The sequence below is a fragment of the Echinops telfairi genome, unplaced genomic scaffold (assembly GCF_000313985.2).
Source record: "Echinops telfairi isolate 266 unplaced genomic scaffold, ASM31398v2 ScPeMD7_32;HRSCAF=126, whole genome shotgun sequence".
NCBI classification, from domain to species: Eukaryota; Metazoa; Chordata; class Mammalia; order Afrosoricida; family Tenrecidae; genus Echinops; species Echinops telfairi.
Window position 1 is genome coordinate 1,544,152 of NW_022103929.1, and position 21,659 is coordinate 1,565,810.

General features: G+C 39.6%; 1 protein-coding gene across 5 annotated transcripts in view; it reads left to right on the plus strand.

Annotated features, from left to right (window-relative positions):
* Positions 1 to 21,659, plus strand: part of DENND1A (DENN domain containing 1A) — a 624,449-nt gene that overhangs the window by 204,591 nt on the left and 398,199 nt on the right. For all 5 annotated transcript variants that reach the window (XM_030885630.2, XM_045290194.1, XM_045290191.1 and 2 more), the window contains exon 4: positions 11,196 to 11,245. In XM_030885630.2, the coding sequence (XP_030741490.1) occupies positions 11,196 to 11,245 (50 nt within the window). The remainder of the gene's footprint in view (positions 1 to 11,195; positions 11,246 to 21,659) is intronic.

Below are 21,659 nucleotides of genomic sequence, written 5' to 3' on the forward strand. Positions count from 1 at the left end.
ATGCACAAAAACAAGACCGAGCAAAACCAAGCAACAATGTACAACAAAACAACAACAACAACAACAAAGCACTGACAAAGAACAAATTAAAACACAACAAGAAAGAAAAGCTTGTAGCAACAGACTGGACTGGAATACACTCCTAAAGGCCAGCAATCCTTGAAGTCTATACTCCTTAATCTTGGCCTGTGCCCTGTGTGATTTAGCTGGTGCCACCCTCTCCACCCTCACCTTCTGCTACTCTCTTCTCACCTCCTAAGCACCAGCATGCCAGGCTTCTTTTGCTTCATTGAATGTGCCCTGCTCTCTTCTGTTCCATGGCCCTTGTTCATGCTTTTACCCCATTCCTCCCCTCTCAATCTTTGCTTAATTATTAGTAGTTGCTCATTCTTCAAATTCCAGGGTGAAATGCCACCTCCTAAGAGGCCATCTTGGCTCTCCCAACTGAATTGAGGCTCCCTGTCCTTTTGTCTTAAACCCTCTTGGCCTTTTTTTGCACAGCTCCTGTCACAGCCCGAATTATGTACTTGTATATTCCTTTGCTTGGCACCTTTCTTTTCAGCTAGATTGTCAGCTCCAGGCGGACAGGGATCACATCTTGCTGGTCCACTGCTTTATTCCTGGCTTCTAGTGCATGGTCTGGCACTAATTGTATTATCTTGTCATAGGAATATATCCGTTTTACTTTCTAAGATGATTTTGAAATATACTAGTTTCAGGGGCTTCATCTCTTACCTTTACTAACTTACTAACATTTGGAAAGGTTTGAAGGAACTGGAAGTTGTTCTTCCCAGAGTTATTTTGGAATTCAACAACCTTGGGGAATATTTGTATGTAAGGCAAATGAGTGGATCATCAGCTTATCCACAGAAATACTAGTGGTGGGCTGAGATTCTTTCTTGTTCTGATGGGGTGAAAGGGATTAATTAGCAGGCAGCAGTTTACCAGGAGCCCAGATGATGAGACTGGATTGTGGGTAGGAAGTACATATGGGACCTGAGGTGGAGATGGCCAATGGTAGCTGGAAAAAGGGGCATTGAGCTTGCACCAAATTGAGTGCAGGAGTACACATCATACTGGGAGAGGCGTTTACACAGTGCCAGTAGTCAACCTAGAGTGTAGAAAAACTCGTAGTTGAGGAGGAAAGGAAGAAGGTGAGGTCCTGGGAAACATTCACATTTTAGGGTCAGGACTTGAAAAAAGGCCCAGAAATTTAGTAGTTGAGAGAGACAGGAGGCTGCCCTCTGTCCACAGCTAACAGAACATTTGGCACTTGTGTCCTCGGGAATGGATGGTGAGTGGAGCACCAGAAGAGAATTGCTTTCCTTTTAAAATCACTTTAAAGAGTATAATAAGGAAAGTAACCATCAGATTGAAGGGCTCTCACCAAATGCATTTCTCAGACGTCTCCAGAAAAGACCCTTAAAACAAACACCTGGACTTTACCTGTAGAGGCGAATGGCTAATATAAGAGGGAGACAGAAGAAGGGATTATTTCTGTGAAGAGGCCCAGGACAACAAGACAGTTGTGAATTCTGGGAGGTTGAAAGAGATTTTGTTCCAAATTATTTGGGTTTAGAATTTATTTTTTTGGATTAATTGATTGATTGATTGATTTTTAATTATTTATTTTAATAAGAGTGTCTGCTCTTATTTGTATGCATTAGGTATTTGGCCCCTTAATGATATTCCTTTGTAAATTGTTAGGCCAGTAATGAACTAACAGGATGGGCATTGCTCTTTTACCTTGTAGAAATATCTTAATTTGGGTTTTTGTGTGGTGGTGAGTTTGTTTGGGTTATGTTGTGTGACCAGGCTCCTGAATATTGAGATCAGAGGTTGGGAAACTATAGCCAGCTGGCCAAATCCTGCCTGGGGCCTGCTTTTGTTATGGCCTGCGAGCTAAAAATCTAAGATGGTTTTTATGGTTTTAAAGGCTTGTAAAAAACAAAGAAGAATATGCCACAGAGATGTAAGTGGCTCACAAAGCCCAGCATAGTTACTATCTGGCCCTTTATGGAAAAGGTTTGCTTAACTCTTCTTTAAACTATAAGTGGTACATGAACTGAACCCTCAAAATTCTCACGTCTATAACTGTAATTTCAGAATGCCTTGCATATTTTAGGGCTTTCTTTTAAGTGACGTTTAACTTGTTGAATTACAAGAATTCATTTTCACTGGTGAAATGTGAACTTGTTAAGTTCTGTGATTTGTGTTTGGTTGGAGGTAAGGGAATATTTATACAGTATGGAATCATTTGGGAAAATATTTAAATTAATTCCAATACCATTGTGTTTACCCCAAGGAATCTCAGTAAATATTACTGTCTACATGGGGAGCAAAATATAAAAGCAAAATAAAACATATATTCGAGATTGGTTTCTCCTTTGTGTTTTTGCAGGCTCCCTGAAAAGACTATCCACACTCGAGATAGAAAAGATGAAAATCCTTGAGTATTAGATTTTAGAAAACTGTTTGAAACATCTAATTAAACTCTTTCCCCCCTGAATAGTGTCTTATGTATCACCTATTCTGTTGGTAATGAGATGTCTTTGGTCTGTTCTTTGCGAGTAAATTTCATGAGTCTTTGAATCTCGTTCTCCTCAGACTTTTCTATCAGCATTTGCAAGTTTGTGGGAAATAAAACTTGACTGGAAGCAGTTCTGTAATTGGAGATGACTGGTTAGTGAGTACCCTGTCTAATCAATTGCTGAAAAATTCTCTCTCAAAAGCAGATTTGATCTGTACATTTTAATCTTCATATTCTGCTGAGTGTTTGTTGATGCTGTCTCACATCCCTTGCCACTGGATAAATAAAGCTTGTTATATTCCCTTTCAACATTTTGGGCTATTATTCTCCTACAAGAGCTAATAAGCACGAGGTTAGGTATATTATCAAACTCTGATCCTGTCTATCAGAAGAAGCTGGGAACCTTGATTAATATGCCTTGTTAAGTGATGATTTCAGTTCCATACTGGTAGTGCTAGAATAATTTGTATAAACCAAGCAGTACAGATTCCTTATTTTAGCACTAAGACTTACAAAGGCTTCTTTTAGCAGCCTTTAATTTTGTACTTGTGTATGTGACATAGCCTGTGGCTGTGATAGCTACTGTGAATCTGCAGTTGTTTGGGGATGAAAGGAGGAGGCAGCTGGAAACTCGGTAGCTACATCTAGCTGTCTACCTAGAGGAGGCCTTGATTTCAAGTTTATCTAAACAAGCTCGACTAATCCCAACTATCTAGGGGGATCCACTGTCAAAACAAGCAGCGTGGCCCTGAGGCAAACACAGCTATACAGAAATGAAGGCTGGGGCTTCCAATACTCTGATGACTGCATACTGGAGGCTTTTTTCCCCCTGAAAGAGGGTAAGAGAGGTAGAATTTGCATAATGCCTTTTCATTGGAAACTTTTGGAAAGCTGACAGACCTCCAGCTTATAGATCTGTAGCCACAATACAGAGTCTATAGGAGAATCCGTGAATGACCTAACCATATTGAAAGAAAATACAAAAGCATCCAAGGATAGCCAAGTGAGAGAGGAAAAGAGGCTGATGCATTGTCTAACATCTGCTGTACTTCTCGTTAGTTTTGTTCTTCGCTATTCTGTGTGGACTTTGGAGAAGCCTAAGACAGCCCAACATGAATCCTATAATCTTCCTTGTGAATATTTATGTAGTATGCCAGCTTCTAAGCTGTCCTTTGCGTTTTCCTACTTCCTCCTCATTTTCATGCTCTCAAATGAGGCCAACATTTCAAAAGCTAAATAAATGTTTGTGAATGTTTATAAAAGATTTGCATACATTTGTCCTTGTCTGACAAAGATCACTTTTTTCTTATGCCAGTTCGGGGTGGGGGTGGGGGGGATTTTTTTTTTTTTAAGGTTTTGGTGCTTGTCTTGACAACGAAGTCCTGCATCCCAGAACAATGATTGCTGATTAAGTGGCTATGCAATTGTGACTGAATAGGCTTTCAAGATACTGGGGGAAAAGACCTGTCATCTGAAGGCTGAATTATAGAATTTAGACAATGTTATCAGAAGTACATATTTAAATCTGTTTTTTGGAACCATATCAGTAGGTAAGACAAAGAGTTCTCACAAGTTAGAAGTATAGCCACCCTTGGTTTTAAACCTTGTCCTGTATTAATTTTAATAATTACTATGCTTTAGTAATGTAGACTCTCACTTTTTCCTCCTATGGTCGAACATACTTGAAAATAATTTTTAGACCATTTTGGAAATTGTTAAGTCTACTGGTTGTACCTTGTTAATATGGTTACTAGGGTGGTGATCAGAGGGAACTTACTAGGCAGCCCTTTAAGATATCTGAATGTACAATCATACCTTGAGAAAATATAAACTACATGAAATATGTGTTAGGGCTTAATTGAAGGTCTCTCTCTCTCACACATAAACACACACAAACACAACCACCACCACCACTCCCCTACCCAGACACTTGTGCTGTCGATGTGTGTGTTGAATTCATTTATCTATTAAAATCAGAATGGATTTGGGGTGGGGGTGAGGGCAGGGACTGTTGTGTGTAGAGGTGCTAATTTAGTTCTGAGATATTCAAGGATTGGCAGAAGAGAAAGGTAATCGCCGGTTCTGTTAGTTCTTTGGTTGTGTTGGTTTAGAGGTTTAAGTTGTCATTAAGGCACAAACTAGAGCCACTTCTCTGACACAGTTTTTTATCACATCTGCTAGGCGTATGTCTCAAGAGGAGACGTGGAGAGAGCAGTGAATTCAGCCTGGGCCCATTACCGGCTGCTTTTTCGCGTGTTGTAAAAGGAGTGAGACCTCAGGGAGGCGTGGAACCTCCTCCCGTGTAATGTCCAAGTCAGATTGGAAGGACTAGTGGCAGGAAAGCTTTGGCCTTGGGGTGTGAATTCTAAGAAATAGAGGCACAATTAAGTTTAAAAAATTCAAGGACTTTGATAATGAAAGATTTTTTTCCTAGACTAATATGAGCAGAAAAGTTGCCCATCTGTGCACATTTTTGCGTGCATTTAAAATATTAAAAGCTGACAGCTTTTAGTATGCTTACAAAATAGTATTTCTATCAGTGCGCTCTCTCTCTCTCTCTCTCTCTCTCTCTCTCTCTTTTTTAAAGTATTTTCCTGAGGGCAAGTTGCTTCTCCAGTGAAATCCTGTTTGCAATTTTACTGTTGGGACCTTATTCCTTTGGTACGTGCTGACTTGTGTCCCAACTCACTCCTCCTATTTCCCCCAACCTTCCTTCCTTTTCAGAAATACTGCTAGCAGCAACATTCGCATGCAGACAGGTTTTGAAAGGCTTAAGGAAAAGGACCAGGCAAAATCTTTTTGAGCAGTAATATCAAAGCCAAGAAATGGCATGACTGATACCAACAGATGCTGACTGTAAGAGAGGCTGTAGCCAAATCATTTGTTCATTCTGAAAGTATTTGAAGTGAGGGCTAGGAATTTCATTGTTGTTTAACATTGACCTTATAAACCAGAGGTATTTTGTGTTCTGGTTTAAAGTTAATAAAAGCAAACTTTAGTCTAAAGGATGCTTCACACTCTTGGGAAGTTGTTTGGGAACAACTTTGTTTTAAAGTGATGTTTTGAAGAAAGAGAAGGTTAACATCATTGAAAAGAGTTTGAAAATGAATAAGCTATAGGATTCAGTATTTTTACATTGGACTTCAGAGTCCGTGAGGTTTAGTCCTAGAAGCATTTTGAGAAGTGATTCTGTCGCTTATGTCAGCAGGCCACTCTGGACTTAATGTCTTTAGTAATTTAGATAGAACATTTATATGAAACAAGTTTATGGAGGATGATCAATTTCTATATTTTATAATCATTTTATCTTAAATTACAGCATTGACTAGCTATATTACACATTAGCATAGCCATAACATCTATGTGACTGGATAGTCACTAAAGTTTTCAAAAAGTGAGCTCAGGGTAAATATTGAAATGGCCCAAAGAAAGGAAGGCACCTCTAGAGCAATTGAAAAGCACTGTTAGCAAATGAGACCGGCTTTTGTGTTTGGCCTGGAAAGCCCTTTCAAAGCTGCTTATTCAAAGCTACCTTCTCTCATTAATAAATAAATGAATGAATGAATGAATGACATTCAGTTGTAAGTATTGGATCTTGGATGTAATGTGACATTTATTGTGAGGGAGAAAAATTGTATTTCCTGTTTTCATATTTAGGAAGCTTCTGATCACCATTCTTGAACTTGGTGCTGATTTGGCTTCTAAGAACTTCTTACCATCCTGTTTTACCCTTCTTGATCACAGTACTTAAAAATCTCTGTTCACTTTCACAGGGAATTCCTGGTTTTAACTTGAAATGGCATAAAGTTGACATTTTGTTAGCGTTTTGTATGTTTGGATTTTGTAGTGTTCTGTTTTTAACTTTCAACTTGAGTTTTAAGATCATCAATCACAGGCTTTTCTTTCAAGTCAGTTGCACTGTTCCCAGTGGCAGGGCTTAGAGGGTCAGCATTTCCCTCATGCTATTAAAAACAAATTTAAACACAGAAATGGAATATTTCAGGAATTTGAACTCCGCTGCTCTTTTCATCACACATCTACATTTTGAAATGAACAAGTAAATTAGGTACCCAAGAAAGTCAGGCAGTATTCTCCCACTATCACCCTTTCCTCCCCCCCCCCCCTCTCTTTTTGGACAAAGTTAAATTATCTGTGGTATCTACAACCGACTGTTACATCAGCTTTGAGCAAGCCACAGTGAAGCTGATTGTAAAATTAATATTTTAAATACATTCATTTATTCAGACTATCTCTTTATTGAAATGTTTTCCCTTTCCCCTCCCCCATGACCCCTCCAGTCCCGGTTGTGAATTATTAAGAGTGTCCCTCTTCTCCCGACAGTCTGTAATTGTCACCAAATGGGGCTTTTGCCTTTGAGATGGCATTTGTTTTGTGGGTGTGTCTGTCAGTTGTTTTCATCTGACAAACACAACTCAGTTTGTTTATTATAGATTTCAATGAAGCAATGAAAAGAATATTTGACATATGAACTGATGGCCATTTCAGGATCTTTGCTCCCCACCTCATGTATCCCAAATTCAGAGAGAATTGGTTTAGCTTTCTCATTACTCATCATTCCAGTTGAGCCTGTTAACTTTGTTTTCAAAGTTTTGCTGCAAGGTAGTATTCTGTAATGGATAAATTAGAAATGTAAAATTTCCCATGCTTTTCAGAGAGTAGCTCAGTTTGAGCAGAACCTAGTCTGCTTTTCCTCCACACTGGATGGAGTACATTTCCTTGACGGGCCTTCTGGCCAAAGGAGAATTCAAATTGGGTGACATGCCTTCAAAAAGCAGGCTGAGAAGAGTCTATGAGTTCATTTCTAAATTGTAAATTTCCTCACGTGTCAGGTGCGCTGATTTCATAATTTTGGCTTATCCTTGGAGGCCTGGCATCTCCTGTGGCAGAGCTCTGTGGACGTTTTTGCTTTTCTTCCACACGGTGCAAACTGCTGTTTAATAGATGCATAATTGAAAGGTTTGTGCAACACTTCCTCCCTGCCCCCTCTGCTCTGATTTCTTCCCACATGAAGCATCGTATATTTTGTTAGGAAGAAAAACCCTTTTCGAAATTGCCTATTTCATAAATTGTCTGGTGACACAAAGGGGTTGAATGCTGTATTCTTGGCTCATTTATTTTGAAAACTTTGCCACTGAACTCACCTTAATCAATGAGCTCAGTGTTGTCTCCAATAAGTTATGTGTTGGCTGTATTGATTGGGAGGGATTTTAGAAAACCCGTCTGGGGTTTATAATGTCAGCAGTGTTTTGATTATGAAAAGAGTTGGAACCTGGGGACATGGAACCAGGTGGCGAATGTCCTAAAGCCAGTGGTGACATGGTGGACTGGTTCCCTCCGGGGATCTGGTTCATGCCCTGCACTTTAACTGTGGTGACTGGCTACTATAGATTCACTTTTTTGCTCATTAAAATCTTTAAAAAAACCAAACTGTACATAAAAAGATTTTCGAAAATATAAAATTAGGAATTGATTGGGAGAACTGGCACACTAGCCCTGCCTTAACAATGAGGTCATTTACATTTCATCAGCTGTGCTGCATCCTGAAGATCCAATTGATGTCGCAGGAGTTGAGGTTGTACTGACTGAGGCTGGTTGTCTGAAAACTTGTGCAGGCAACAGAAAGGAGGGATACAACAGGAAAATTGCCATCTACAAAGAAAGCCCCCTTGCCAAAACACAGGTTGTAGCGCACAAAGGGGGGTTGGTATCTGATTAATATTTTGTCCCTCATAAAGTTAATAAACAGATTATGGGGTCCTCTGCCAGAGATGAGCCCAAGCTTAGGAACAGGTGTGAAGATGGCACAGGCCTGGGTGCCCTTCTGTGGTTCGTACGGTTGCTATGAGCCGGACCTGGCTTGATGGCACCTCACAGCAAACACTGCCAGCGACACCATGCTCAACACCTCTGTCATCAAGCCTCTCCAGCCCTTGTCTCCTCGTGGCATTGCTCATCCTCAAGCACTTGGGATTTTGCTTAGAAAATGAGGATAAGGTGGTTGAATGTTTTCACATGTGTAGAAGGAAAAGGTCGGTATTAGGAAAGTTGGTTTATACAAGCAGGCTTTGTTTATAAAAAGCATTGCTTGATTTCCCCTTCTTCTTCCTGGTCTCCCTTCACCAACTCAGATGTGGACGGATGTCTTAGCTCTCACTGAGCTCATCTATGAATATGCCCAACCCTGAGTAGATGCTCATTTCTGTTTTCTCCTCCGACAGCATGCCACCATCTTGTTGGGCTTAAGTTGGAATATCAAGCTCTTGTATATCACCAGCACGAAGAAGCATATTGTAGTATACAAACATGTGCCTACATTTGCCTGTGTGTCCCACCCCCTCCCCTGTGCTTAATTAGACTTACCGCTGTTTCGTTGGGTAAAAAGGAAAGCTCTTGGGAAGTGGGTTATACTCAGCCTAGATTGGGTACTTTGTTATTTGTTCTAATATTATCTGACAGACAAGTTCAAGGTTGGTTATTACTCTTGACATTAGAAACTGGTAAGTAGTTTCTGTATTGTAGTGAGTAATACGTTGGGCATATTAGATTCCTTTGACTCTGCTGTAGAGCACAATGCTTTCTCATAGCCATGGGGGTCCTTTCTTTCAAAAATCTTTGAGGCCTTTTGCCAGTGAAGCTCCAGCATAGATATAGGAGTGCTTTCTGCACCTGTAACTTTTGAGGGGTAAAGGATAACCGTCTTTGTAGCTGAGGTTGGCAACGTCTGAGCCCTTGGTGCTGAGTTTTAAAGAATGCTTCATACACATACTGAAGTTAAGAGAGGCTTTGGGGTATTATTTGAAATTTGAGGCTGAAGGGAATATGTAAGGAACTGTGTGCGTGTGTATAAATTATTGGGGTACTATGTATATGAGTAAGAGTGTACTTTGTAACTGAAGCTACAGACATAAAAATTGATGTTTTATATGATCTCTTTTCTAATATTTTCCTTGTAGCATTATATACTGAGACATTGTCCTTATTTTCCTGATCCTTCATGAACTTTTGCAATTTATTTAAGCACAATTAGTTTTAAAACAACCTACACATGTATAGACTTCTGAATGCTACCCTGAAATGAACTACTACGTCTATAATCCATCCTTGAATATGCTGGGAGGTAATGTTTTCTTATCCACTCTTACTCATTTTTAAAAATTTCCTCTTCATTTGCTATTTGATGACATGCCTTAACAGTGCTGTGATGTACATAGTACCAGACCAAGATGATATTAAAAAATAGGATATGCTCAATTGAATTATATAGGCGGAACAAGCTCTGGAAGAACAAGTCAATGTGCTTTCTGCTTCATTGAGTGGGTTATTAGATTGATGTGGTTTATTTCTTGAATGATAGAACTGGTTTTAAAAATAAATGAAGCGAGAAGCATCAATTCTGTTAGCATTGATAATTCATTATTATTGGTTAGAAAAGTGCTACATTTGTAAGCTGATCTTTAATTTATCACTTGGATTAGGATTTGCAATGGGCAGGTTTGTTTTAATTTGAACCAGCTTTTCCATGGCTGAGAAATGTGTTCCTCATTTTGTCTGGAAGTTGGGATTTTAAATAGTTAGAGAGCAAATCCAATGCATAGAAGGAATACTTAAAAATAAAAGTATACTATTAACCTCTGAACTTTTGATAAGCACCAACTGAAGATTGGTCAAGTCTGCAGTTAAATTAAGTAAAACTACAGAAAATTCTACAAAGTAAGTAATAGTAAATTTTGACTCCGTCTTATGTTATGGGCATAGCTGCAGTATGTCTAGTGGGAAAAGGCACTCACCCCTGCATATTATGTCTCATATACCAGTTATTTAGACGTCTCTTAATGTTAGACGCTTGCCTTTTCATGAATAAGTCTTTGAAATGTCACTATACTTTCTGGGTTCCCAACTACTCCCGAAAACTGCTTGATTTTTATACACTTTCATATTTGTAGAAAGCCATTTGAACTGATAAATTTACTTTGATTTTTGATAAATTATAAGCAGGTAAGTGAATCCAACAATGATAATGATATTTTAGCTAAAATCAGCACATTTTAACAAGTGTTACAATTTGATTATAAAATTAATTTCAGGCAAGAATGGCAGGGAGTAAATAAAGTTGTAAACTCTGGGGGAAAAATTAGTTCATGCAGGGGCAATTTTCTTCAAGTTGGCTTTCTATTCTGCTTGTGATTTGGCCTCTTGATGTTAGGAAGCGCTGTCTAATCCTGGCCCCCTCCGTTCCTAGGTAACAGGCAAAACCGATGCCAGCAACAGCGGCCCTGCCAGGCCAAACCCATGTGGCTTGGTGTTATTCACTCTGATCCATATGGTCAGGCTGGAGATGGTCCCTGGAGGGGTGTTAACACTCAGCAACCCAACCGCCTCCCTCCCTTCAGAGCTTTCCTGTGTGGCTCCTGCTGCTTGCCCATGTGTGATTCTTGATTAATTTTTCATTTTTAATGAAGTTTGATCATGTTTATTATTTATCATGATTGACTGCCTGGTTCTCCTCCCATGTAATTGATAAAGCTCATATTTCTTCATCTGTCTCCTCTTTCTTGAGGGTAAAGTTGCTAGATTGTGTGCTGTGGTTAATGTTAGATTTATTGGTCCCATTAGATGTATAAATTATCTCTCTTTCTCTCCACAGGAAGTTCTACAGACTTTGACCAAGTTTTGTTTCCCCTTCTGTGTGGACAGGTAGTGTCAAATTTTCAAACTTTACTAGGAAAAAAAAGTGTCAATAGACCTGCTCTAGAAAATAAAAACTATACCATTCTTAACATTCTGTCTGTTTAACCATGATTTAAAACACCCATGCTCCAAGGAGAGTTGCAATATTTCCCCTGCCTGGGGATTTTATGGGCATTAGCAAAAAAAAGCTTAAAGCTTAGAGCTTTGCATCGGGTAGTTTGTGAGCTGTTTTGTGCCTGGTATTTAGTTTTTTATTTTAAAGATCAGACTCATACCATGATTAAGAATGGTTAGTATTTTACCCCAGTGGTATTTTATGTTTATTTAACTCTGAATATGTTGTACTTAGTCAAGTAACATTACCTGATTCCATGGTCTTATAAATGTGAGATAGATTTGCTTTTTATTCTAGATTTCAACTTAAAATTTCAATCCTACTTAAAGGTCTTAAGCATCTAAAAAGATAAATGGCACGTTACTCAAGAACGTGGTGCATTTTGTTTAGGTGGGTAAGAATGGTATCTCTAGGGAAAACAGAATTTTCAATCGCTTTCTAGACTAAAAAAATACAAAGCCATCTAAACATTTCTTTTGTATTTACATTATGATAAGCTATAACTTGAGACGTACAAATATAAGGACTCTGAAATAAAATAACTGGAGGGCTTTTAAAATGTAAACCATAGGTTAATGGGCAAATTTTTAACAGAGCTGCTGCTGTGTTGTTGTTGTTTTTAAACTTTCTATAACTCTAGTTGATTAATAATATGAACAGAATGACACAACCAACCATCTTTATCTCATTTTAAAGAGATGTCTGTGTTTTCCATCACATTTTAAGGAGTTTCATTATTTATTGTCAACTTCATTGTTGTCTCTTTTCAATCTATGAGGCTACACATGTATTACAATTGGGTGTTAGGAGCTTTTTTTTTTTAATACCATTTAAAATAATAAACCCTATGCTTTCCTCCAAGAAAATTCGCTTCAGGAAGGGTTTAGCAGGTATTTTAATGTGTGTAAGCAAGGCAGAATCTGAAAGGTTTTGGTGACTTAGAATACATATGGGTCAATATGTCACTGGAATCTTTTCTGTATTTGTGGTACCAGTGCCCTGGCTTATTTGATATTAACCTAAATAAGTCGTGAGTTCAGAATTGTCATCAAAGGAATTAAAAGAGTACTAAAAAATAGCCAAAAAGCAACTCTGGAATGTTGCCAACCATTTATAATCGCTGCTTTCCATGCTCCGAACACGGTTTTTTTCCAGCCAGACTGCCATTGTAGTATTTCCAGACCCATGCTCTTTAGCGCCTGGTACCAGGGATACTTTACTAGTGGATTGATGCTCAACATGGAATAGCCTTACCTTTAAGAGGGTCAATCTTTGTATTGAGGGTCCTCTTGTCTCTTCTGTATCTTTCTTCTAACAATAGTCAGGAAATAGGGTTTTGTTTAGAGATGTTTAATGCAAACTTCACATTTATATGTATAAATTAATGACACATGAAATTTCCTCTATAATACACTTATAAAATGTATTACAAATTATGGCAAGGGCATATTTTCACAAATTAATAAAGCTGAAATGTTTTAAAAGGTGGTTAGGTGCTTAGCAAAGAAAAATAAGGGAGTGCATTTTTACATGACTTTTTGCTAGAGTGGTGATCTATTTTGGATAGGTTTTCATTAATTGACTTTGTAAACTAATATTAGAACAAAAGCACACCGAGATTAACACTTTCCCCCAAGACCCATGCATATTACACACACACACACACACACACACACACACACACACCACCCCATCCCAACCCTGGCTTATTACATTCTGAAGAAGAAAAAAAGCGGGTCTTAAATGAGTTCTAAAATATATATCTATATCTACATCTACATCTATATCTATATCTATATTTGGGTCAACAATAATGTCTGATGCCTTTTCCTGGTAGAAAGATATTTTTCTTTTAAAATGCTTCTCTCCAAATAACCTTACCCTAATCATATATCCTTCCCAACTCCCACCCCACCCTGACCTCAAAATGATTTGGGAACAGGATTGTTCCGTTATGGATGTATTTCAGTCCTGGCCAGATACAATGGCTTTTTCTTACATTGTGTTATGTTACCCCTATGTCTGTTGATAACTTCTCATGATAACTCAGAACACTCTATCATTTGGGAACTGTATGTTTTCCTTCTGTTTCTGTGATCACCTCTAACCTGGCATACTTTAATGCATAAAAGATACTAACAATGAAGTTCATTTTCAATAAATTCAAAGGCTTTACTATCACGATGCCTTTAAAAAAATTTACTAGGTCACAGTTAGCACTTCCAAATAGATATGCTCTGATTCTGAGCCCCACAAAGCCCCCCAGGTGTGCTTATGATATGGTTTGACTTAGAAGGCATGCTACCAGGGGAGATGAGTAATGCCTCCAGGTGATTGTGTGCAAGAGAGAAAGCTTCCTAGTCTCTTCAGTATCTTTGCTCTCCTACCCCCAGGAACAATAACCCAACATTCTGACATTTCTAGTCTGTATCAGGAGTGGGATTTTCACAGTCATCATCACATCACTCGTTAACATTGACATCTTTGCTGTCTCTTGTGTTGTTTTAAGATTTACTTTGTGAAAACCAAGACTTATGAAAAATAATAATGCTTCTTGCTGTCCAAAAGAAAGTACTTTCTCACATATTACCTCATTTTATTCTCACATCATAAGAGACAAGAACCAATGCCGTTATTTCTGTGTGAAAAAAACTTAAGTTGCAGAGAAAGCATGACTTGCCCAAAGTCCTCGCAGGCTGTTGGCACAGGACAATTGTCTGTCTCCCAAATGAATGAACTTTTCAGTAGGACACCTGGAGGAAGGACCAATCATCAGTATGTATAGAAAGAGAGAAAATTTGTATTTGAGTTCATAATTGATTCTAGTTTCACCAACACGAGGAGCTGGAGGGTGGCTTGTCTCTCCCAAACCACAAAAGAACCAATAAAGATTCAGCATATGCAGGATTATGTTGGGTGGTATGATGGGTAAGGAAATGATACCAGGCTCGGGGCTCCGCCCCCATGTGTTTCTGAGCCCAGTCAAGGAAGCATCATAAAGCCACATTAAGCATTATTCATCTAAAATGATAATGAGGCTAGGAAGAAAGAAGTCAGAGAAAGTTCTTTAAACTGACTGAGGCTTGGGTTTAGTCTGCAAGTGTGGCAAGAAGTGCATGAGTGGAAGCGCAAACTAGAGGAGAACTCATGAATGTGCCTACAGATTGTTCCAGTGAGAGGAGCTGGAAAAAGGAGGAGGAGATCTATATGGTGACCACTTGGACTCTGGCTATAGGAAGCCACGAAAATATGTGGGAACAAGACCACTGGATTTTTCAAGCTGAAATTCACCATAATTGTAAACATCCCGCACACGGATGGAAAATTGAGATGCCTAGAGATGAAATGACTTGGTTTGGGTCACAATTATTAGTTGCAGAGCCAGGAAAGGGACATATGCTCTCACTCCCCGTTAAGAGTAGTTTCTACTTTACCTCGACCTTGAAAGTGGAGGAGAGTTGTTGAATAGCACTCTCCAAAACTTATTGTTGATTAAAGCATTGGATGGTGGATGCCAGTCCTTCCAATGTATGTGCTTATCTTCTTTCAGAACCCAGAAAATGAGCCACCACTCAGTTGTCCTATATGTGACACACAAATGACAGGAGCACTAATTGAAATGAGATCTTCTCAGTGGTGGCAGCATAATTTATTCGTGCAGGATGTATCATGGATGCAACTGTAGTTTAAGTGCTGGCTATCATTTTAACAGAGTTCTTGCATGGTGCATATGGTTTACACGCTGAAGAAAGGCCGGAAGTTAGAGTCCAGCCAGAGATGCCTCGAAGGAAAGCCTAGTGATCCACTTCCAACAACAAGCCATTAAAAACCCCATGGAGTACGTTTCTGCCCTGAGACGTACAGAAGGTCTTCATGAGACGGTCATCTCCATGGAGCTGTTCTCTATGAAAGGGCTTCAAAAAGCTCATGGGAAATTTGAATAGAAACACATGGAATTAAAAAAACAAACATTTCTTTGAGGGCTCTTATAACAATCCATGCATCAATTGTATCAAGCACATTTGTACATGTGTTGCCATCATTACTTTCTAGACATTTATTTTCTATTGAGCCCTTAGTGTCAACTCCCCTTCTCCCCCATTGTGTATCTACTATCTTTCTGGCTCTGTGCTATCTCTTTTCTTCCCCCTTTTTTAAAAATTGAGGGAGTTGGATTAGGTCTCTACAATTCCTCCTAGTTTTCATATTCTTTGATTCTCCAGGTAGAATTCTTGCTTATTTCGTAAGAGTCAGGTAGATGAACTCAGTGGAGAGGTCTCAGCTCCTCTTCGAATCATTCAGTGAGCTTCTCAGGCAGATAGGTGCTGTCCTGTATCTGGCAGTGTGTGACCTAGTGTTGGTCCCAGGTGTTTTGAATTAATGTCCGTCATACCATTTGTATCTTTGAGTGTGTATGTGAGAGACACACACACACACACACACACACACACACACGGACAGACAGACAGACAGACAGACAAAGACACACACACACTTGAAGTGTAGGCAGATGGGAGGTAGGTTTTAGAAGGGAGTTTTAAGGCTCAGTGTAATTGAGGGCTGGGAGATAGAATCGTTTGATTCCTACTAATCACCCCATATGCGCGGAAGGGAAGGACATGCAGCTTTTGGAGGTGCCCTGCAACCGATGGCTCAATAGAAAAGTCTTCTCGTTGCCATCGAGCTGATTCCAACTCATAGTGACTCTCCAAGACAGGGGACAGCTGCTCTTGTGGCTTTCTTCAACTGGCACTCCTTATGGGAGTAGAAAATCTCATCTTTCTCCCTCTGAGAGCCTGGTGATTTCAAATGGCAGCCCAACTTGTAATGACTACACCACCAGGGCTTCTAGATAATTGTTAGTAAGGTATCAATGGCATAGAATGAGGACATTTTTTGCCGTCCTCTATTTATTATAGCCTAGATAATTGTTAGTAAAGTAGAATAAATGGAGGATGACATAAAATGACTCAGTTCTATGCCATTGATATTTACCATTTTATTAGATATGTAATTTATGCTACTTATTTTGTATAAATTCTTTCTAATCTGCAAAATCCCTCTGCAAAGTAGATTGCCATTTTACAGATGAGGCTCAGAGGGAGACTAACTTGCTTGCGCTCCCATAGCTCTCGCTCACTGCTACCGAGTCAATTCATACTCATAGCAACCCTACAGGACAGAGTAGAGCTGCTGTGGGTTCTACTGTAGACTCTGAGACTGTAACTGTTTATGAGAGTAGAAAACCATCTATTTTTCCCAGTTACCTATCCAACTGGAAACTCAATATCATGTAATGATAGAACAGACAGGTAAGTTTGTAGCAGAGATCCAAGAGTTTCATTTGGAAGGTGTTAAGTCTGAGAGGCCTATGAATCATGTAAATAGAAATGTTAAGTAAGTAGTTGAACATACTAGTTAGAAGAGTAGGGAAAAAGCTTAGTTTGGTTGGAGCTGTGAATTTGGAAGTTATCTACACTGTGAATTTATCTACACAAAGGTGGCATTTAAAGCCATGGTGAAAAGTATGTGAGCACTTAGGGGAGAGTTCAGAGAAACAAAAAGGGAAAAAGGACCCACCACTCAGTTCTAGAGTCACCAGTTCAGAGGAGGATGAGTAGCGAAGGCACCATCAGAGAAACTGAAAAGCAGGCAAGGAGGGCGGGTGGCCAACTGTACTGAATGCAGTTAAGATGAGAAAAAAAGGCTACTGGGATTTTGGGATGATATTGATAAGAGCAGGTCTAGCTGACTGACAAAAGCAGAAGTCACATTGAAAAGGGCTGAGGAATAAACTGGAGTGAGCACACTACTCATTGTTACGAAGAAGACAGGAGAAATGAGTCAGTAATTGTATGAGAATGAAGAGTTAAAGAATGATATATAGATATATGTGTAACTACATGGAAAATATATATGGTTATCTAAAGATGGAGGAATACCAGAACTTGTTTCTAAATTGTTGGGAATGATGAGCAGCTAGACTGTAGAATGAAATCCCAGGTGTGTTACTCACTAGCTATGTGGGCAGGAGTCCTGGTGGCATAGTGAATTAAGTTTGGGCTACAAACCACAAAGTCAGCAGTTTGAAGCCACCAGCTGCTTTGCAGAAGAAAGATGAGACTTTCTACTCTATACAGAGTTAGTCTCAGAAACGATAGGCACAGTTCTACCCTGTCCTAGTGGGTTGCTGTGAGTCTGTAGTGGGCTTGGTTTTGGTTCAACTGTAACTTGCAACTGTTTAAATCATCCCGATGCTCCATATCAGTTATGTAAGCCATCCATCCAATCTCACCTGGACAACCACAACACCTGCTTGATGGTGTTCCGGAGCCCTGGTGGCGTAGTGCAGTCCACATGGTCAACAGTTCAAAACCATCAGCAGCTCCATAGGAGAAGGACTGGGCTTTCTACAGCCTTAGAACCCACAGTGGGTGGGGGTGGGGGTCACTATAGGTCAGCATTGGCTCCATGGCAACGAGTTTGGTGGCATAGTGGGGCTATGCACTGAGCTACTAACCACAAGGTCATTGGTTCAAACACACCAAAATCTCAGTGGGAGATAGATGAAGCTATCTGCTCCTGTAAGAATTTAAAGTCTTGGAAACTGAAAAGAACATTTCTACACTGCTTTACAGGGTCACTAGGTTGGAGTCAGCTCAATGACAGTGAATTTGATTTGGTTGACTTCTACTCTTGACTTTTTCCAAACCGTTCTCCACATAACAGATAAAAATTTTAATCGATAAACCAGATTTAATTATTCTGTTGATTAAAAGTATTTATTGTTTTCTCTTGCTTTAAAACAAATAAACAAAAATTTGGAATTTCACCATGACCTAGGAGACTGCCTGATGAAATGCTTGCTAATTAAACTTAGCAACTTTTTCGGCCACTCTTTTTTTTTTTAAACATTTTACTGGGGGCTTGTACAACTCATCACAATCCATCCATCCATCCATTGTGTCAAAATATTTTCTCAAATTCTCAAAATATTTTCCTTCTATTTGAGCCCTTGGTATAGTATCAGCTCCTCATGTTTCCCCTTCCTCCCCCATGAACCCTTGATATTTTATAAATTATTATTATTTTTTCATGTCTTACACTGTCCAATGTCTCCCTTCACCCACTTTTCTATTGTCTACCCCCCAGGGAGGGGGTTATATGTAGATCATTGTGATCGGTTTCCCCTTTCTCCCCCACTTTCCCCTTATCTTCCTGGGATCTCTACTCTCATTATTGGTCTTGAGGGGTTTATCTGCCCTGGATTCCCTGTGTTTCCAGCTCTGACCTGTACTAGTGTACATCCTCTGGTCTTGTTGGATTTTTAAGGTAGAATTGGGATCATGATAGTGGGTAGTGGGAGGAGGAAGCATTAAAGAACTGGAGGAAAGTAGTATGTTTCATCGGTGCTATACTGCACCCTAACTGGCTCATCTCCTGCCCGGGACCCTTCTGTAAGGGAATGTCCAGTTGCCCACACATGGGCTTTGGGTCTCCACTTTGCACATCCTACCGACACCTCGTGACCACACAGGCTTTTTCCATGTGGGCTTTGTTGCTTCTGAGCTAGATGGCCGCTTGTTTACCTTCAAGCCTTTAAAACCCCAGATGCTATATCTTTTGATAGCTGGGCACCATCACCTTTCTTCACATTTGCTTATGTACCAGCTTTGTCTTCAGTGATTGTGTCAGGAAGGTGAGCATCATGGAATGCCAGTTTAATAGAACAAAGTGTTCTTGCATTGAGGGAGTACTTGAGTAGAGAGGCCCAATGTCCATCTGCTACCTTAATACTAAACCTATAAATATATGTACATAGATAAATTTCCCCATTGTCATATATTATACTGGTAAATATATTTATATATGTACATGCCTGCATTTAGACCTATATAAATGCCCTTTGCCTCCTTGCTCATTTCTCTATTTCCTCTTGTCCCACTATCATGTTCAGCCTTCATTTGCATTTCAGTAATACCTCTCGGTTACATTGCCAATGATCAAGCCCTACCAGGTCTCCTATACCCTCCTCTCAGCCACTCTCTTATCTCCTTTTATTTCATGTCCTTTAGCCATACATCCTTGGTCTGTTCAAGGATTCCAGGCAAGTTGGTTTTGACATAAGTTGGGTCTCTCTTTTTTATTGCCTTTCACTAGCAGCATCTTTATAAATTTGATCTTTATTCTTGAGGGTCAGAAACATTACACATGAATATCTGAGAACAACAGTATCAGCAAATTACATACTACAACGTTGTACTTAGTACTAATTATAATGATAAACCCCACCACCAAGCCTATTTGGACTCAGAACAACCTGGTAGGAGGTTTCTAAGGCTGTAAATCTGTATGGGAGCAGACAGTTTCATTTGTCTCCCCTGGAGCAGGTGGGAGGTTTGAACTGCTGATCTTGAGGTTAGCAGCCCAAAGCCTTGCGCACGGTATCAGCTGTGGCTCTTTATTATAATGAGTAGATGCACCAACTTCACCTCCAAAAACAAAAGAAACACAACCAGGTGTTTGTGATGTGGTTCATTGTAATTTCAATCTGTCTGAAGTCTGACATCACCTGTACTGGTTTTCTTTAGTTTCTAGAACATGCCCAGTTCTTTCTTGCCCCCCCAAATCTTCACGTAGCCCCTCCTCCTGGAATGACTGCTCCATCGTAGGCTTAGGTCAACATTGCTGCTGTGTCAGGGAAGCTGCCCCCTCACCACATTGTCACTCCTTCTCATCTGATTTCTCTGTTTTCATCTTAACACTGCCATCAGTAGTGAGTTTGCATATATTTGCATATTGTGCCTCTCCAGAAATTGGTTCTAGGTTTTTGTCTTCCCTGATTACTTTGAAAAAATAAATACATAAATAAACAAACATCAAACTTCAGTTTCCCCAGCTGTAAATGAAGAGACTTGGATGAAGATTGTTTCTAAAGTTCTTCCCAGTTTTAATGATCATGAAATCTCAGTCCTGTCAAGAAGTCATGCATGCAGATATAGAGGTAAACACAAAACTCCAACTGTGAAGGGAGTGGAGACAAGCAGAGAATAGCAGCACCAGCCACACCCCAAGTTCACCGCCTTCTTGTTGATAACAATCCATGGTGACCTTGCAGGGTGGAGTAGAATCGCCTCTCGGTTTCCGAGACTCTAACTTTTCATGGGAGTAGAAAGCCTCATCTTTCTCCCACAGAATGGCTGGTCATTTTGAATGGCTGACCTGGTTAGCGACCCAATGCATAACCCATTATGCCACCAAGGCTCCTAAAATTCCTTGCACACTTAATACTCATATCCTTTTCTTTAGCCACTGCCTTTTGCCTTACTTTATAGGAAAATTTCAACAGGAAGAATGCTTTAGAATTTATTAGTTTTAATTAGTTCTTTAATGCTTCCTCTCCCCCACCCCACTATCATATCATGACCCCAGTTCTACCTTACAAATCTGGCTAGACCAAAACAGGTACACGTACAAATAAGAGCTCTGAACACACAGAATCCAAGACAGATAAACCCCTCAGGACCAATAATGAGAGTAGTGATATCATGTGAGTGTACGGGGAAGGGGAAGGGGGGAAACCAATCTCAATGATCAACTTATAACCCCCACCTCCATCCCCAGGGGATTGAACAATAGAAATGTGGGTGAAGGGAGACAGTGGAAAGTGTAAAATATGAAAATAAAAATAATTTATAAATCATCAAGGGTTCAGAAGGTATTGGGAGAGTGGGGAAGGGAGGGGGAAAGTAGAGGAGTTGATACCAAAGGCTCAAATAGAAAGAAAAGGTTTTGGAAATGATGATGGCAACATCTGTACAAGTGTAGTTGATACAATTGATGTATGGACTGTTATAAGAGCTGTAAGACTGCCCAATAAAATGATTTATTTAAAAAAAAGAATTTATTAGTTTTAAAAGGGTTGTGATGAGTTGTTTGTCAGGAATGAAGAGGGAAATTGAGATTACTAAGTGCCTTCTTCTAAACTGTGGCACCCCAAAAAGACTCTCTGACTTAAATGTAAGCCTGGTGGATTGCTTAATGAGCCAGAAGACTATACTATATACAGAAAAAGAGGCAATAAGCGGAGAGAAAGAAAAGCATGCTTACTGCCTCCACTCATAAGCATTCAAAAGCTGAGTGGGTTAGAAAGGGGTTGAGTAAATGCATGCTTTTAGTTTGAAATTTAGTTTTCACATCCCTCTTATTAATTGTTCCTACTGTGGATTGGCCTTACTATTAAAGGCTTTTCTCACCGATTTCTAAGACAACCTCGGGGTTAGGAGAGAGGGTTCTCATTGTTAA